The sequence below is a fragment of the Oncorhynchus mykiss genome, chromosome 23, assembly GCF_013265735.2.
Source record: "Oncorhynchus mykiss isolate Arlee chromosome 23, USDA_OmykA_1.1, whole genome shotgun sequence".
Lineage (NCBI taxonomy): Eukaryota > Metazoa > Chordata > Actinopteri > Salmoniformes > Salmonidae > Oncorhynchus > Oncorhynchus mykiss.
The window spans coordinates 461,391-481,433 of record NC_048587.1 but is presented as its reverse complement, the minus strand read 5'-3'; the positions used below and the strand labels follow the sequence as shown (position 1 = coordinate 481,433).

The following is a 20,043-nucleotide window of genomic DNA, read 5'->3' as shown; positions in this document are numbered from 1 at the left end:
TCACAATACCCCATAATGACATCACAATATCCCATAATGACATCACAATACCCCATAATGACAAAGTGAAAACAGGTTTTTAGAAACGTTTGCAAATGTATAAAAAAGCAGAGACCTTATTTACATTAGTATTCAGACCCTTTTCTATGAGACTCCAAATTGAGCTCAGATTCATTCTGTTTCCATCGACCTCTAGATGTTTTACAGCTTGATTGGAGTCCACCTGTGGTAAATTCAATTGATTGGACATGATTTAGAAAGGCACACAACAGTCTACATAAGATCCCACAGTTGACAGTGAATGTCAGAGCAAAAACCCAGCCATGAGGTTGAAGGAATTGTCCGTAGAGCTCTGAGACAGGATCGTGTCGAGGCACAGACCTGGGGAAGGGTACCAAAACATTTATGCAGCATTGAAGGTCCCCAAGAACACAGTGGCCTCCTTCATTCTTAAATGGAAGAAGTTTGGAACCACCAAGACTCCTCCTAGAGCTGACCGCCCGGCCAAACTGAACATTCAGGGGAGAAGGGCCTTTGACAGGGAGGTGAACAAGAACCTGATGGTCACTCTGACAGAGCTCTAGAGTTCCTCTGTGGAGATGGGAGCTTCTTCCAGAAGGACAATCATCTCTGTAGCACTCCACCAATCAGGCCTTTATGGTAGAGAGGCCAGACAGAAGCCACTCCTCAGTGAAAGGAACATGACAGCCAGCTTGGAGTTTGACAAAAGGCACCAAAATACTCTCAGACCATGAGAAACAAAATTCTCTGTTCTGATGAAACCAAGATTGAACTCTTTGGCCTGAATGCCAATCATCACGTCTGGAGGAAACCATCTCTACGGGGAAGCATGGTGGTGGTGGCAGCATCATGCTGTGGGGATGTTTTTCAGTGTCAGGGACTGGGAGTCAGGATCAAGGCAAAGATGAACGGAGCAAAGTACAGCGAAATCCTTGATGAAAACCTGCTCCAGAGCGCTCAAGACCTCAGACATTTCGCTACACTCGCATTAACATCTGCTAACCATGTGTATGTGACAAATAACATTTGATTTGATTTGATTTGAGACTGGGGCCATCCAAAAGGATAACAACACTAAGCACACAGCCAAGACAACGCAGGAGTGGCTTCGTGACGAGTCTCTGAATGTCCTTGAGTGGCCCAGCCAGAGACTGGACGAACCCGATCGAACATCTCTGGAGAGACCTGAAAATAGCTGTGCACCAAAACTCCCCATCTAACCTGACAGAGCTTGAGAGGATCTGCAGAGAAGAATGGGAGAAACTTCCAAAATACAGGTGTGCCAAGCTTGCAGCATCATATCCAAGAAGACTCAAGGCTGTAATCGCTGCCAAAGGTGCTTCAACAAAGTACTGAGTGAAGGGTCTGAATACTTATGTAAATGTGAAAATTCTGTTTTTATTTTTAATTAATTAGCTAACATTTCTAGAAACCTTTTTTTGCTTTGTCATTATGGGGTATTGTGTGTAGATTGTTGAGGGGGAAAAACAATTGAATCAATTTTAGAACAAGGCTGTAACATAACAAAATGTAGAAACAAGTCAAGGGGTCTGAATACTCTCCGAAGGCACTGTATATATACAGTCCCAGTCAACAGTTTGGACACCTACTCACCTACTCAAGGGTTTTTCTTTATTTTTTACTATTTTCTACATTGTAGGATAATAGTGAAGACATCAAAACTACGAAATAACACATATGGAATCATGTAGTAACCAAAAAAGTGGTCAAATAGCCCTATACAGTACCCAGTACCCTGGCTAGGCTAGCATGTCTTCATCTAACAGCCCCTCCCTCCTACAGTACCCTGGCTAGGCTAGCATAGCTTCATCTAACAACAGCCCCTCCCTCCTACAGTACCCTGGCTAGGCTAGCATGTCTTCATCTAACAGCCCCTCCCTCCTACAGTACCCTGGCTAGCATGTCTTCATCTAACAGCCCCTCCCTTCTACAGTACCCTGGCTAGCATGTCTTCATCTAACAGCTCCTCCCTCCTACAGTACCCTGGCTAGGCTAGCATGTCTTCATCTAATAGCCCCTCCCTCCTACAGTACCCTGGCTAGGCTAGCATGTCTTCATCTAACAGCCCCTCCCTCCTACAGTACCCTGGCTAGGCTAGCATGTCTTCATCTAACAGCCCCTCCCTCCTACAGTACCCTGGCTAGGCTAGCATGTCTTCATCTAACAGCCCCTCCCTCCTACAGTACCCTGGCTAGGCTAGCATGTCTTCATCTAACAGCCCCTCCCTCCTACAGTACCCTGGCTAGGCTAGCATGTCTTCATCTAACAGCCCCTCCCTCCTACAGTACCCTGGCTAGGCTAGCATGTCTTCATCTAACAACAGCCCCTCCTTCCTGGCCTAGTCAGTCTGACACAAACATGCACGCACGCCTGCTCACACCGCCCACGCACGCACAGACACACACACACACACACACACACACACACACACACACACACACACACACACACACACACACACACACACAGGTGTTTCCCCTAGCCTGGTTAGTCTGACAGAGACAGGCTGCTTCTCTGTTTCCATCCATTCCACATGTCAAACTCCATCCATCCTACCACACAGCTGACTGTCCATGAGACTGGGGGAGGGTGGGAAAGTGTGTGTGTGGTGTCAGGTACAGCTGTGTGTGATTAGGAAGATACTGTTGGGATAATAGGGTTTTTGTAGAGATGAGGAGCTAGGAGCTCAGGCACACAGTGGCAGAAGGATCTAAGAGCTCAGGCACACAGTGGCAGAAGGAGCTAGGAGATCAGGCACACAGTGACAGGAGCTAGGAGATCAGACACAGTGACAGAAGGAGCTAGGAGATCAGACACAGTGACAGAAGGAGCTAGGAGATCAGACACACGGTGGCAGAAGGAGCTAGGAGATCAGACACACAGTGACAGAAGGAGCTAGGAGATCAGACACACAGTGGCAGAAGGAACTAGGAGATCAGACACACAGTGACAGAAGGAGCTAGGAGATCAGACACACAGTGACAGAAGGAGCTAGGAGATCAGACACAGTGACAGAAGGAGCTAGGAGATCAGACACACAGTGGCAGAAGGAGCTAGGAGATTAGACACAGTGGCAGAAGGAGCTAGGAGATCAGGCACACAGTGACAGAAGGAGCTAGGAGATCAGGCACACAGTGACAGAAGGAGCTAGGAGATCAGACACAGTGACAGAAGGAGCTAGGAGATCAGACACAGTGACAGAAGGAGCTAGGAGATCAGACACACGGTGGCAGAAGGAGCTAGGAGATCAGACACACAGTGACAGAAGGAGCTAGGAGATCAGACACACAGTGGCAGAAGGAGCTAGGAGATCAGACACACAGTGACAGAAGGAGCTAGGAGATCAGACACAGTGACAGAAGGAGCTAGGAGATCAGACACACAGTGGCAGAAGGAGCTAGGAGATCAGACACAGTGACAGAAGGAGCTAGGAGATCAGACACAGTGGCAGAAGGAGCTAGGAGATCAGACCCAGTGGCAGAAGGAGCTAGGAGATCAGACACACAGTGACAGAAGGAGCTAGGAGCTCAGACACAGTGACAGAAGGAGCTAGGAGATCAGACACACAGTGGCAGAAGGAGCTAGGAGATCAGACACAGTGACAGAAGGAGCTAGGAGATCAGACACAGTGACAGAAGGAGCTAGGAGATCAGACACACAGTGGCAGAAGGGACCAGAACCTCAGACACACAGTGACAGAAGGGGGAGCAGCAGACGTTAATGAACTTACCTTCATCATGAATTTCTGTATTGGCATGAAATAAATGGAAAGGAGAGTTAATTCAACACAAATAGCACATTAGTGATGAATTAACATCAGTCATTGCTCTTCCAACATTCACTACTACAGAATGGTCCACAGCACTGCAATCCTGGACAATGCCTACACAGGACAGAAGCCATGACTTAGAATGGAGCCTACTGTTTCTGCCTGTGGCCTGCTCTGCTCTGCTCTAAAAGGAGCCTACTGTTTCTGACTGTGGCCTGCTCTGCTCTGCTCTAAAAGGAGTCTACTGTTTCTGGCTGTGGCCTGCTCTGCTCTACTCTAAAAGGAGCCTACTGTTTCTGACTGTGGCCTGCTCTGCTCTGCTCTAAAAGGAGCCTACTGTTTCTGACTGTGGCCTGCTCTGCTCTAAAAGGAGCCTACTGTTTCTGACTGTGGCCTGCTCTGCTCTAAAATGAGCTTACTGTTTCTGACTGTGGCGTGCTCTGCTCTAAAAGGAGCCTACTGTTTCTGACTGTGGCCTGATCTGCTCTAAAATGAGCCTACTGTTTCTGACTGTGGCCTGCTCTGCTCTAAAAGGAGCCTATTGCTTCTGACTGTGGCGTGCTCTGCTCTAAAAGGAGCCTACTGTTTCTGACTGTGGCCTGATCTGCTCTAAAAGGAGCCTACTGTTTCTGACTGTGGCCTGCTCTGCTCTAAAATTAGCTTACTGTTTCTGACTGTGGCGTGCTCTGCTCTAAAAGGAGCCTACTGTTTCTGACTGTGGCCTAATCTGCTCTAAAAGGAGCCTACTGTTTCTGACTGTGGCCTGCTCTGCTCTAAAAGGAGCCTATTGCTTCTGACTGTGGCCTGCTCTGCTCTAAAAGGAGCCTACTGTTTCTGACTGTGGCCTGATCTGCTCTAAAAGGAGCCTACTGTTTCTGACTGTGGCCTGCTCTGCTCTAAAATGAGCTTACTGTTTCTGACTGTGGCGTGCTCTGCTCTAAAATGAGCCTACTGTTTCTGACTGTGGCCTGATCTGCTCTGCTCTAAAAGGAGCCAACTGTTTCTGACTGTGGCCTGCTCTGCTCTACTCTAAAAGTAGCCTACTGTTTCTGACTGTGGTCTGCTCTGCTCTAAAAGGAGCCTACTGTTTCTGACTGTGACCTGCTCTGCTCTGCTCAAAAAGGAGCCTACTGTTTCTGACTGTGGCCTGCTCTGCTCTACTCTAAAAGGAGTCTACTGTTTCTGACTGTGGCCTGCTCTGCTCTGCTCAAAAAGGAGTCTACTGTTTCTGACTGTGGCCTGCTCTGCTCTGCTCTAAAAGGAGCCTACTGTTTCTGACTGTGGCCTGCTCTGCTCTGCTCTCCTCCTTCATCACCGTTCCATAGCACAGTCATCCATGTGTGTGTGTATCCAGCAGTCATTCCTAATGAATACAGTGTTAGCTGATTCCAGACCTGTAGTAATTGCTCAGTGTGACCAGCCAGTATACAGTGTTAGCTGATTCCAGACCTGTAGTAATTGCTCAGTGTGACCAGCCAGTATAAAGTGTTAGCTGATTCCAGACCTGTAGTAATTGCTCAGTGTGACCAGCCAGTATAAAGTGTTAGCTGATTCCAGACCAGCCAGTATAAAGTGTTAGCTGATTCCAGACCAGCCAGTATACTTTGTTAGCTGATTCCAGACCAGCCAGTATACAGTGTTAGCTGATTCCAGACCAGCCAGTATACAGTGTTAGCTGATTCCAGACCTGTAGTTTCATAAACAACACCATCCGTCTTTTAAAGCGTCCGTGTCCCTGTCACATGCCGTTGTGGCCAACAGGACTTATTGGATGTGTCTCAACTGGCACCCTTATTCCCTATTGAGCCCTATGGGCCCTGGTCAAAAATAGTGCACTACGTAGAGAATAGGGTGCCATATAACAATGCCTTGTGAACATTAAGTGGAGTCAAATGGAAGATAAAATGACGTGACACGTTTCTATAAATGTCTCACGCCGTTGTAATGCTCTGCATCACGCTGAATGGATGACTTCAATACACATAACCTATAGGTCCCTATCAGTCATTATTGACCTGGTCCCTATCAGTCATTATTGACCTGGTCCCTATCAGTCATTATTGACCTGGTCCCTATCAGTCATTATTGACCTGGTCCCTATCAGTCATTATTGACCTGGTCCCTATCAGTCACTATTGACCTGGTCCCTCGTGTGACACGTTTCTATAAATGTCCCAAGCCGTTGTAATGCTCTGCATCACGCTGAATGGATTATTAAACCACTTTTCAAAAGGAATTGATCTGCAAGGCCCCAAGCGTATTAAATATGACATGACTTCAATCACATAACCTATTGGATAATCAATAGAATCCCATCAAAACCCCCAATACATCAATTATCAAATTGATTCTTAAATTACATTTAAAAAAAACATGTTATTAATTTAATTGGGAGGAAAACAATAGCTGAGAGACAGTAATAGCGGCATCATCCAACGTCATTCCAATCACTGCTCGTCAACCCGATCTCACTGCACAGCGTCATCCCAGCTCGGACTTGATCCCCCAGCGGATCAGCTGTGCTGCAGCAACATCTTCCTGACACTTCAGCAAATTACTAAATATGTGCAGGGTGATTATCTCCTTGCGTAATTAGAGGCATGAGAGACATGACAGACATGAGGTAAGGTAGTCTAGTGGTTAAGAGAGGATGAGAGGGAGCGAGGAGAGATGGAGAGGAGCTGAGGAGAGGATGAGAGGGGCTGAGGAGAGGCTGAGAGGGATTGAGGAGAGGTAGAGGGGGGCTGAGGAGAGGCTGAGAGGGGCTGAGGAGAGATAGGGAGCTGACAAAAGGTGGAGAGGGGCTGAGGAGAGGTGGAGAGAGGCTGAGGAGAGGCTGAGAGGGGATGTGGAGAGGCTGAGAAGGTCTGAGGAGAGGTGGAGAGGGGGTGAGGAGAGATTGAGAGGGGCTGAGGAGAGAAGGAGAAGGGCTGAGCAGAGGTGGAGAAGGGCTGAGGAGAGGTGGAGAGGGGCTGAGGAGAGGAGGAGAGGGGATGAGGAGAGGCTGAGAGGGTCTGAGGAGAGGTGGAGAAGGGCTGAGGAGAGGAGGAGAGGGGCTGAGGAGAGGCTGAGAGGGGCTGAGAGGGGCTGAGGAGAGATAGAAAGGAGATGAGGAGAGGTAACCTGGTCGCTCCATCAGTCATTACTAACCTGGTCGCTCCATCAGTCATTACTAACCTGGTCCCTCCATCAGTCATTACTAACCTGGTTCCTCCATCAGTCTGTATCAGTCATTACTAACCTGGTCTCTCCATCAGTCATTACTAACCTGGTTCCTCCATCAGTCTGTATCAGTCATTACTAACCTGGTCCCTCCATCAGTCATTACTAACCTGGTCCCTCCATCAGTCATTACTAACCTGGTCCCTCCATCAGTCATTACTAACCTGGTCCCTCCATCAGTCATTACTAACCTGGTCCCTCCATCAGTCATTACTAACCTGGTTCCTCCATCAGTCATTACTAACCTGGTCCCTCCATCAGTCATTACTAACCTGGTCCCTCCATCAGTCATTACTAACCTGGTCCCTCCATCAGTCTGTATCAGTCATTACTAACCTGGTTCCTCCATCAGTCATTGCTAACCTGGTCCCTCCATCAGTCATTACTAACCTGGTCCCTCCATCAGTCATTACTAACCTGGTCGCTCCATCAGTCATTACTAACCTGGTCCCTCCATCAGTCATTACTAACCTGGTTCCTCCATCAGTCTGTATCAGTCATTACTAACCTGGTCTCTCCACAGTCATTACTAACCTGGTTCCTCCATCAGTCTGTATCAGTCATTACTAACCTGGTCTCTCCATCAGTCATTACTAACCTGGTTCCTCCATCAGTCTGTATCAGTCATTACTAACCTGGTCCCTCCATCAGTCATTACTAACCTGGTCCCTCCATCAGTCATTACTAACCTGGTCCCTCCATCAGTCATTACTAACCTGGTCCCTCCATCAGTCATTACTAACCTGGTCCCTCCATCAGTCATTACTAACCTGGTTCCTCCATCAGTCATTACTAACCTGGTCCCTCCATCAGTCATTACTAACCTGGTCCCTCCATCAGTCATTACTAACCTGGTCCCTCCATCAGTCTGTATCAGTCATTACTAACCTGGTTCCTCCATCAGTCATTGCTAACCTGGTCCCTCCATCAGTCATTACTAACCTGGTCCCTCCATCAGTCATTACTAACCTGGTCGCTCCATCAGTCATTACTAACCTGGTCCCTCCATCAGTCATTACTAACCTGGTCGCTCCATCAGTCATTACTAACCTGGTCCCTCCATCAGTCATTACTAACCTGGTCGCTCCATCAGTCATTACTAACCTGGTCGCTCCATCAGTCATTACTAACCTGGTCGCTCCATCAGTCATTACTAACCTGGTCCCTCCATCAGTCATTACTAACCTGGTTCCTCCATCAGTCTGTATCAGTCATTACTAACCTGGTCTCTCCATGAGTCATTACTAACCTGGATCCTCCATCAGTCTGTATCAGTCATTACTAACCTGGTTCCTCCATCAGTCTGTATCAGTCATTACTAACCTGGTCGCTCCATCAGTCATTACTAACCTGGTCGCTCCATCAGTCATTACTAACCTGGTCCCTCCATCAGTCATTACTAACCTGGTTCCTCCATCAGTCTGTATCAGTCATTACTAACCTGGTCTCTCCATGAGTCATTACTAACCTGGATCCTCCATCAGTCTGTATCAGTCATTACTAACCTGGTTCCTCCATCAGTCTGTATCAGTCATTACTAACCTGGTCCCTCCATCAGTCATTACTAACCTGGTCCCTCCATCAGTCATTACTAACCTGGTCCCTCCATCAGTCATTACTAACCTGGTCCCTCCATCAGTCATTACTAACCTGGTCCCTCCATCAGTCATTACTAACCTGGTTCCTCCATCAGTCATTACTAACCTGGTTCCTCCATCAGTCATTACTAACCTGGTCCCTCCATCAGTCATTACTAACCTGGTCCCTCCATCAGTCTGTATCAGTCATTACTAACCTGGTTCCTCCATCAGTCATTACTAACCTAGTCCCTCCATCAGTCATTACTAACCTGGTCCCTCCATCAGTCATTACTAACCTGGTCGCTCCATCAGTCATTACTAACCTGGTCCCTCCATCAGTCATTACTAACCTGGTCGCTCCATCAGTCATTACTAACCTGGTCCCTCCATCAGTCATTACTAACCTGGTCGCTCCATCAGTCATTACTAACCTGGTCGCTCCATCAGTCATTACTAACCTGGTACCTCCATCAGTCAGTAATACCCTGGTCCCTCCATCAGTCATTACTAACCAGGTCGCTCCATCAGTCATTACTAACCTGGTCCCTCCATCAGTCATTACTAACCTGGTCGCTCCATCAGTCATTACTAACCTGGTCGCTCCATCAGTCATTACTAACCTGGTACCTCCATCAGTCATTACTAACCTGGTCCCTCCATCAGTCATTACTAACCTGGTCGCTCCATCAGTCATTACTAACCTGGTCCCTCCATCAGTCATTACTAACCTGGTCGCTCCATCAGTCATTACTAACCTGGTCGCTCCATCAGTCATTACTAACCTGGTCCCTCCATCAGTCAGTAATACCCTGGTCCCTCCATCAGTCATTACTAACCTGGTCGCTCCATCAGTCATTACTAACCTGGTCCCTCCATCAGTCATTACTAACCTGGTCGCTCCATCAGTCATTACTAACCTGGTCGCTCCATCAGTCATTACTAACCTGGTACCTCCATCAGTCATTACTAACCTGGTCCCTCCATCAGTCAGTACTAACCTGGTCCCTCCATCAGTCATTACTAACCTGGTCCCTCCATCCGTCAGTACTAACCTGGTCCCTCCATCAGTCATTACTAACCTCGTCCCTCCATCAGGCATTACTAACCTGGTCCCTACATCAGTCATTACTAACCTGGTCCCTCCATCAGTCTGTATCAGTCATTACTAACCTGGTCCCTCCATCAGTCATTACTAACCTGGTCCCTCCATCAGTCATTACTAACCTGGTCCCTCCATCAGTCATTACTAACCTGGTCCCTCCATCAGTCATTACTAACCTGGTCGCTCCATCAGTCATTACTAACCTGGTACCTCCATCAGTCATTACTAACATGGTCCCTCCATCAGTCAGTACTAACCTGGTCCCTCCATCAGTCTGTATCAGTCATTACTAACCTGGTCCCTCCATCAGTCATTACTAACCTGGTCCCTCCATCAGTCATTACTAACCTGGTCCCTCCATCAGTCATTATTAACCTGGTCCCTCCATCAGACTGTATCAGTCATTACTAACCTGGTCCCTCCATCAGTCATTACTAACCTGGTCCCTCCATCAGTCATTACTAACCTGGTCCCTCCATCAGTCATTACTAACCTGGTCCCTCCATCAGTCATTACTAACCTGGTTCCTCCATCAGTCATTACTAACCTGGTCCCTCCATCAGTCATTGCTAACCTGGTCCCTCCATCAGTCATTACTAACCTGGTCCCTCCATCAGTCATTACTAACCTGGTCCCTCCATCAGTCAGTACTAACCTGGTCCCTCCATCAGTCATTACTAACCTGGTCGCTCCATCAGTCATTACTAACCTGGTCCCTCCATCAGTCATTACTAACCTGGTCGCTCCATCAGTCATTACTAACCTGGTCGCTCCATCAGTCATTACTAACCTGGTACCTCCATCAGTCATTACTAACCTGGTCCCTCCATCAGTCATTACTAACCTGGTCCCTCCATCAGTCATTATTAACCTGGTCCCTCCATCAGACTGTATCAGTCATTACTAACCTGGTCCCTCCATCAGTCATTACTAACCTGGTCCCTCCATCAGTCATTACTAACCTGGTTCCTCCATCAGTCATTACTAACCTGGTCCCTCCATCAGTCATTACTAACCTGGTCCCTCCATCAGTCTGTATCAGTCATTACTAACCTGGTTCCTCCATCAGTCATTACTAACCTAGTCCCTCCATCAGTCATTACTAACCTGGTCCCTCCATCAGTCATTACTAACCTGGTCGCTCCATCAGTCATTACTAACCTGGTCCCTCCATCAGTCATTACTAACCTGGTCGCTCCATCAGTCATTACTAACCTGGTCCCTCCATCAGTCATTACTAACCTGGTCGCTCCATCAGTCATTACTAACCTGGTCGCTCCATCAGTCATTACTAACCTGGTACCTCCATCAGTCATTACTAACCTGGTCCCTCCATCAGTCATTACTAACCTGGTCCCTCCATCAGTCATTATTAACCTGGTCCCTCCATCAGACTGTATCAGTCATTACTAACCTGGTCCCTCCATCAGTCATTACTAACCTGGTCCCTCCATCAGTCATTACTAACCTGGTTCCTCCATCAGTCATTACTAACCTGGTCCCTCCATCAGTCATTGCTAACCTGGTCCCTCCATCAGGCATTACTAACCTGGTCCCTCCATCAGTCATTACTAACCTGGTCCCTCCATCAGTCAGTACTAACCTGGTCCCTCCATCAGTCATTACTAACCTGGTCCCTCCATCAGTCATTACTAACCTGGTTCCTCCATCAGTCATTACAAACCTGGTCCCTCCATCAGTCATTACTAACCTGGTCCCTCCATCAGTCATTACTAACATGGTCCCTCCATCAGTCTGTATCAGTCATTACTAACATGGTCCCTCCATCAGTCTGTATCAGTCATTACTAACCTGGTCTCTCCATCAGTCATTACTAACCTGGATCCTCCATCAGTCTGTATCAGTCATTACTAACCTGGTACCTCCATCAGTCATTACTAACCTGGTCCCTCCATCATATTGTATCAGTCATTGCTAACCTGGTCCCTCCATCAGTCATTACTAACCTGGTCCCTCCATCAGTCATTACTAACATGGTCCCTCCATCAGTCTGTATCAGTCATTACTAACCTGGTTCCTCCATCAGTCTGTATCAGTCATTACTAACCTGGTCCCTCCATCAGTCATTACTAACCTGGTCCCTCCATCAGTCATTACTAACCTGGTCCCTCCATCAGTCATTACTAACCTGGTCCCTCCATCAGTCATTACTAACCTGGTTCCTCCATCAGTCATTACTAACCTGGTTCCTCCATCAGTCATTACTAACCTGGTCCCTCCATCAGTCATTACTAACCTGGTCCCTCCATCAGTCTGTATCAGTCATTACTAACCTGGTTCCTCCATCAGTCATTACTAACCTGGTTCCTCCATCAGTCATTACTAACCTGGTTCCTCCATCAGTCATTACTAACCTGGTCCCTCCATCAGTCATTACTAACCTGGTCCCTCCATCAGTCTGTATCAGTCATTACTAACCTGGTTCCTCCATCAGTCATTACTAACCTAGTCCCTCCATCAGTCATTACTAACCTGGTCCCTCCATCAGTCATTACTAACCTGGTCGCTCCATCAGTCATTACTAACCTGGTCCCTCCATCAGTCATTACTAACCTGGTCGCTCCATCAGTCATTACTAACCTGGTCCCTCCATCAGTCATTACTAACCTGGTCGCTCCATCAGTCATTACTAACCTGGTCGCTCCATCAGTCATTACTAACCTGGTACCTCCATCAGTCATTACTAACCTGGTCCCTCCATCAGTCAGTACTACCCTGGTCCCTCCATCAGTCATTACTAACCTGGTCGCTCCATCAGTCATTACTAACCTGGTCCCTCCATCAGTCATTACTAACCTGGTCGCTCCATCAGTCATTCCTAACCTGGTCGCTCCATCAGTCATTACTAACCTGGTACCTCCATTAGTCATTACTAACCTGGTCCCTCCATCAGTCAGTACTAACCTGGTCCCTCCATCAGTCATTACTAACCTGGTCCCTCCATCCGTCAGTACTAACCTGGTCCCTCCATCAGTCATTACTAACCTCGTCCCTCCATCAGGCATTACTAACCTGGTCCCTACATCAGTCATTACTAACCTGGTCCCTCCATCAGTCTGTATCAGTCATTACTAACCTGGTCCCTCCATCAGTCATTACTAACCTGGTCCCTCCATCAGTCATTACTAACCTGGTCCCTCCATCAGTCATTACTAACCTGGTCCCTCCATCAGTCATTACTAACCTGGTCGCTCCATCAGTCATTACTAACCTGGTACCTCCATCAGTCATTACTAACATGGTCCCTCCATCAGTCAGTACTAACCTGGTCCCTCCATCAGTCTGTATCAGTCATTACTAACCTGGTCCCTCCATCAGTCATTACTAACCTGGTCCCTCCATCAGTCATTACTAACCTGGTCCCTCCATCAGTCATTATTAACCTGGTCCCTCCATCAGACTGTATCAGTCATTACTAACCTGGTCCCTCCATCAGTCATTACTAACCTGGTCCCTCCATCAGTCATTACTAACCTGGTCCCTCCATCAGTCATTACTAACCTGGTCCCTCCATCAGTCATTACTAACCTGGTTCCTCCATCAGTCATTACTAACCTGGTCCCTCCATCAGTCATTGCTAACCTGGTCCCTCCATCAGTCATTACTAACCTGGTCCCTCCATCAGTCATTACTAACCTGGTCCCTCCATCAGTCAGTACTAACCTGGTCCCTCCATCAGTCATTACTAACCTGGTTCCTCCATCAGTCATTACAAACCTGGTCCCTCCATCAGTCATTACTAACCTGGTCCCTCCATCAGTCATTACTAACATGGTCCCTCCATCAGTCTGTATCAGTCATTACTAACATGGTCCCTCCATCAGTCTGTATCAGTCATTACTAACCTGGTCTCTCCATCAGTCATTACTAACCTGGATCCTCCATCAGTCTGTATCAGTCATTTCTAACCTGGTACCTCCATCAGTCATTACTAACCTGGTCCCTCCATCATATTGTATCAGTCATTGCTAACCTGGTCCCTCCATCAGTCATTACTAACCTGGTCCCTCCATCAGTCATTACTAACCTGGTCCCTCCATCAGTCATTACTAACCTGGTCCCTCCATCAGTCATTACTAACCTGGTCCCTCCATCAGTCATTACTAACCTGGTCCCTCCATCAGTCATTACTAACCTGGTCCCTCCATCAGTCATTACTAACCTGGTCCCTCCATCAGTCATTACTAACCTGGTCCCTCCATCAGTCATTACTAACCTGGTCCCTCCATCAGTCATTACTAACCTGGTCCCTCCATCAGTCATTACTAACCTGGTTCCTCCATCAGTCATTACTAACCTGGTCCCTCCATCAGTCATTGCTAACCTGGTCCCTCCATCAGTCATTACTAACCTGGTCCCTCCATCAGTCATTACTAACATGGTCCCTCCATCAGTCATTACTAACCTGGTCCCTCCATCAGTCATTAGTAACCTGGTCCCTCCATCAGTCATTACTAACCTGGTTCCTCCATCAGTCATTACAAACCTGGTCCCTCCATCAGTCATTACTAACCTGGTCCCTCCATCAGTCATTACTAACCTGGTCGCTCCATCAGTCATTACTAACCTGGTCCCTCCATCAGTCATTAATAACCTGGTCGCTCCATCAGTCATTACTAACCTGGTCGCTCCATCAGTCATTACTAACCTGGTACCTCCATCAGTCATTGCTAACCTGGTCCCTCCATCAGTCATTACTAACCTGGTCCCTCCATCAGTCATTACTAACATGGTCCCTCCATCAGTCAGTACTAACCTGGTCCCTCCATCAGTCATTAGTAACCTGGTCCCTCCATCAGTCATTACTAACCTGGTTCCTCCATCAGTCATTACAAACCTGGTCCCTCCATCAGTCATTACTAACCTGGTCCCTCCATCAGTCATTACTAACCTGGTCGCTCCATCAGTCATTACTAACCTGGTCCCTCCATCAGTCATTAATAACCTGGTCGCTCCATCAGTCATTACTAACCTGGTCGCTCCATCAGTCATTACTAACCTGGTACCTCCATCAGTCATTACTAACATGGTCCCTCCATCAGTCAGTACTACCCTGGTCCCTCCATCAGTCAGTACTAACCTGGTCCCTCCATCAGTCATTACTAACCTGGTCCCTCCATCAGTCATTACTAACCTGGTCCCTCCATCAGTCTGTATCAGTCATTATTAACCTGGTCCCTCCATCAGTCATTACTAACCTGGTCCCTCCATCAGTCATTACTAACCTGGTCCCTCCATCAGTCATTACTAACCTGGTCCCTCCATCAGTCTGTATCAGTCATTATTAACCTGGTCCCTCCATCAGTCATTACTAACCTGGTCCCTCCATCAGTCATTACTAACCTGGTCCCTCCATCAGTCATTACTAACCTGGTCCCTCCATCAGTCATTACTAACCTGGTCCCTCCATCAGTCATTACTAACCTGGTCCCTCCATCAGTCATTACTACCCTGGTCCCTCCATCAGTCATTACTAACCTGGTCGCTCCATCAGTCATTGCTAACCTGGTCCCTCCATCAGTCATTACTAACCTGGTCCCTCCATCAGTCATTACTAACCTGGTCCCTCCATCAGTCATTGCTAACCTGGTCCCTCCATCAGTCATTACTAACCTGGTCCCTCCATCAGTCAGTACTAACCTGGTCCCTCCATCAGTCATTAGTAACCTGGTCCCTCCATCAGTCATTACTAACCTGGTTCCTCCATCAGTCATTACAAACCTGGTCCCTCCATCAGTCATTACTAACCTGGTCCCTCCATCAGTCATTACTAACCTGGTCCCTCCATCAGTCAGTACTAACCTGGTCCCTCCATCAGTCATTAGTAACCTGGTCCCTCCATCAGTCATTACTAACCTGGTTCCTCCATCAGTCATTACAAACCTGGTCCCTCCATCAGTCATTACTAACCTGGTCCCTCCATCAGTCATTACTAACATGGTCCCTCCATCAGTCTGTATCAGTCATTACTAACATGGTCCCTCCATCAGTCTGTATCAGTCATTACTAACCTGGTCTCTCCATCAGTCATTACTAACCTGGATCCTCCATCAGTCTGTATCAGTCATTACTAACCTGGTCCCTCCATCAGTCATTACTAACCTGGTCCCTCCATCATATTGTATCAGTCATTACTAACCTGGTCCCTCCATCAGTCATTACTAACCTGGTCCCTCCATCAGTCTGTATCAGTCATTACTAACCTGGTCCCTCCATCAGTCTGTATCAGTCATTACTAACCTGGTTCCTCCATCAGTCATTACTAACCTGGTCCCTCCATCAGTCATTACTAACCTGGTCCCTCCATCAGTCATTACTAACCTGGTCCCTCCATCAGTCATTACTAACCTGGTCCCTCCATCAGTCATTACTAACCTGGTCCCTCCATCAGTCATTACTAACCTGGTCCCTCCATCAGTCATTACTAACCTGGTCCCTACATCAGTCATTACTAACCTGGTCCCTCCATCAGTCATTACTAACCTGGTTCCTCCATCATATTGTATCAGTCATTACTAACCTGGTCCCTCCATCAGTCATTACTAACCTGGTCCCTCCATCAGTCTGTATCAGTCATTACTAACCTGGTCCCTCCATCAGTCAGTACTACCCTGGTCCCTCCATCAGTCATTACTAACCTGGTCCCTCCATCAGTCATTACTAACCTGGTCCCTCCATCAGTCATTACTAACCTGGTCCCTCCATCAGTCATTACTAACCTGGTCCCTCCATCAGTCATTACTAACCTGGTCCCTCCATCAGTCATTACTAACCTGGTCCCTCCATCAGTCTGTATCAGTCATTACTAACCTGGTTCCTCCATCAGTCTGTATCAGTCATTACTAACCTGGTCCCTCCATCAGTCTGTATCAGTCATTACTAACCTGGTCCCTCCATCAGTCATTAATAACCTGGTCGCTCCATCAGTCATTAATAACCTGGTCCCTCCATCAGTCATTACTAACCTGGTCCCTCCATCAGTCATTACTAACCTGGTCCCTACATCAGTCATTACTAACCTGGTCCCTCCATCAGTCATTACTAACCTGGTTCCTCCATCATATTGTATAAGTCATTACTAACCTGGTCCCTCCATCAGTCATTACTAACCTGGTCCCTCCATCAGTCTGTATCAGTCATTACGAACCTGGTCCCTCCATCAGTCAGTACTACCCTGGTCCCTCCATCAGTCATTACGAACCTGGTCCCTCCATCAGTCATTACTAACCTGGTCCCTCCATCAGTCATTACTAACCTGGTCCCTCCATCAGTCATTACTAACCTGGTCCCTCCATCAGTCATTACTAACCTGGTCCCTCCATCAGTCATTACTAACCTGGTCCCTCCATCAGTCTGTATCAGTCATTACTAACCTGGTTCCTCCATCAGTCTGTATCAGTCATTACTAACCTGGTCCCTCCATCAGTCTGTATCAGTCATTACTAACCTGGTCCCTCCATTAGTCAGTACTACCCTTGTCCCTCCATCAGTCATTACTAACCTGGTCCCTCCATCAGTCATTACTAACCTGGTCCCTCCATCAGTCATTACTAACCTGGTCCCTCCATCAGTCATTACTAACCTGGTCCCTCCATCAGTCATCACTAACCTGGTCCCTCCATCAGTCATTACTAACCTGGTCCCTCCATCAGTCATTACTAACCTGGTCCCTCCATCAGTCTGTATCAGTCATTACTAACCTGGTTCCTCCATCAGTCATTACTAACCTGTTCCCTCCATCAGTCATTACTAACCTGGTCGCTCCATCAGTCATTACTAACCTGGTCCCTCCATCAGTCATTAATAACCTGGTCGCTCCATCAGTCATTACTAACCTGGTCGCTCCATCAGTCATTACTAACCGGGTACCTCCATCAGTCATTGCTAACCTGGTCCCTCCATCAGTCATTACTAACCTGGTCCCTCCATCAGTCATTACTAACATGGTCCCTCCATCAGTCAGTACTAACCTGGTCCCTCCATCAGTCATTAGTAACCTGGTCCCTCCATTAGTCATTACAAACCTGGTCCCTCCATCAGTCAGTACTAACCTGGTCCCTCCATCAGTCATTACTAACCTGGTTCCTCCATTAGTCATTACAAACCTGGTCCCTCCATCAGTCATTACTAACCTGGTCCCTCCATCAGTCATTACTAACCTGGTCGCTCCATCAGTCATTACTAACCTGGTCCCTCCATCAGTCATTAATAACCTGGTCGCTCCATCAGTCATTACTAACCTGGTCGCTCCATCAGTCATTACTAACCTGGTACCTCCATCAGTCATTACTAACATGGTCCCTCCATCAGTCAGTACTACCCTAGTCCCTCCATCAGTCAGTACTAACCTGGTCCCTCCATCAGTCATTACTAACCTGGTCCCTCCATCAGTCATTACTAACCTGGTCCCTCCATCAGTCTGTATCAGTCATTACTAACCTGGTCCATCCATCAGTCATTACTAACCTGGTCCCTCCATCAGTCATTACTAACCTGGTCCCTCCATCAGTCATTACTAACCTGGTCCCTCCATCAGTCATTACTAACCTGGTCCCTCCATCAGTCATTACTAACCTGGTTCCTCCATCAGTCATTACTAACCTGGTCCCTCCATCAGTCATTGCTAACCTGGTCCCTCCATCAGTCATTGCTAACCTGGTCCCTCCATCAGTCATTACTAACCTGGTCCCTCCATCAGTCAGTACTAACCTGGTCCCTCCATCAGTCATTAGTAACCTGGTCCCTCCATCAGTCATTACTAACCTGGTTCCTCCATCAGTCATTACAAACCTGGTCCCTCCATCAGTCATTACTAACCTGGTCCCTCCATCAGTCATTACTAACCTGGTCCCTCCATCAGTCATTACTAACCTGGTCCCTCCATCAGTCATTACTAACATGGTCCCTCCATCAGTCTGTATCAGTCATTACTAACATGGTCCCTCCATCAGTCTGTATCAGTCATTACTAACCTGGTCTCTCCATCAGTCATTACTAACCTGGATCCTCCATCAGTCTGTATCAGTCATTACTAACCTGGTCCCTCCATCAGTCATTACTAACCTGGTCCCTCCATCATATTGTATCAGTCATTACTAACCTGGTCCCTCCATCAGTCATTACTAACCTGGTCCCTCCATCAGTCTTTATCAGTCATTACTAACCTGGTCCCTCCATCAGTCTGTATCAGTCATTACTAACCTGGTTCCTCCATCAGTCATTACTAACCTGGTCCCTCCATCAGTCATTACTAACCTGGTCTCTCCATCAGTCATTACTAACCTGGTCCCTCCATCAGTCATTACTAACCTGGTCCCTCCATCAGTCATTACTAACCTGGTCCCTCCATCAGTCATTACTAACCTGGTCCCTCCATCAGTCACTGACTGACTGACTGACTGGGTGACTAACTGACTGACTGACTGATTAACTGACTGACTGACTAACTGACTGACTGACTGACTGGCTAGGTGACTGACTGGCTAGGTGACTGACTGGGTGACTGACTGACTGACAGACTGGGTGACTAACTGACTGACTGACTGACTAACTGACTGGGTGACTAACTGACTAACTGACTGGGTGACTAACTGACTAACTGACTGGGTGACTAACTGACTAACTGACTGGGTGACTGACTGGGTGACTGACTGACTAACTGACTGACTGACTGACTGACTGACTGACTGACTGACTGACTGGCTGGGTGACTGACTGGGTGACTGACTGACTGACTAACTGACTGACTGACTTACTGACTGACTGACTGACTGACTGACTGACTGACTGACTGGCTGTTTGACTGGCTGACTGACTGACTGACTGACTGACTGACTGACTGGGTGACTGACTGACTGACTGACTGGGTTACTGACTGACTAGATGACTGACTGGCTGGCTGGGTTACTGACTGATTGGGTTACTGACTGGCTGGCTGGCTGACTGACTGGCTGACTGACTGGCTGGCTGACTGACTGGCTGACTGACTGGCTGACTGACTAACTGACTGACTGACTGACTGACTGGCTGGGTGACTGACTGGGTGACTGACTGACTAACTGACTGACTGACTGACTGACTGACTGACTGACTGGCTGATTGACTGGCTGACTGACTGACTAACTGACTGACTGACTGACTGACTGGGTGACTGACTGACTGACTGACTGGGTTACTGACTGACTAGATGACTGACTGGCTGGCTGGGTTACTGACTGACTGGGTTACTGACTGGCTGACTGACTGACTGGGTTACTGACTGACTGACTGACTGACTGGCTGGCTGGCTGACTGACTGGCTGACTGAC

At 47.7% G+C, this 20,043-nt stretch overlaps 1 protein-coding gene across 1 annotated transcript in view; it reads right to left on the bottom strand.

Annotated features, from left to right (window-relative positions):
• LOC110516746 (ryanodine receptor 2) overlaps positions 1-20,043 on the bottom strand; it is a 563,076-nt gene that overhangs the window by 359,252 nt on the left and 183,781 nt on the right. Inside the window, exon 4 of the mRNA XM_036960048.1 lies at positions 3,773-3,787. Within this exon, the coding sequence (XP_036815943.1) occupies positions 3,773-3,787 (15 nt within the window). The remainder of the gene's footprint in view (positions 1-3,772; positions 3,788-20,043) is intronic.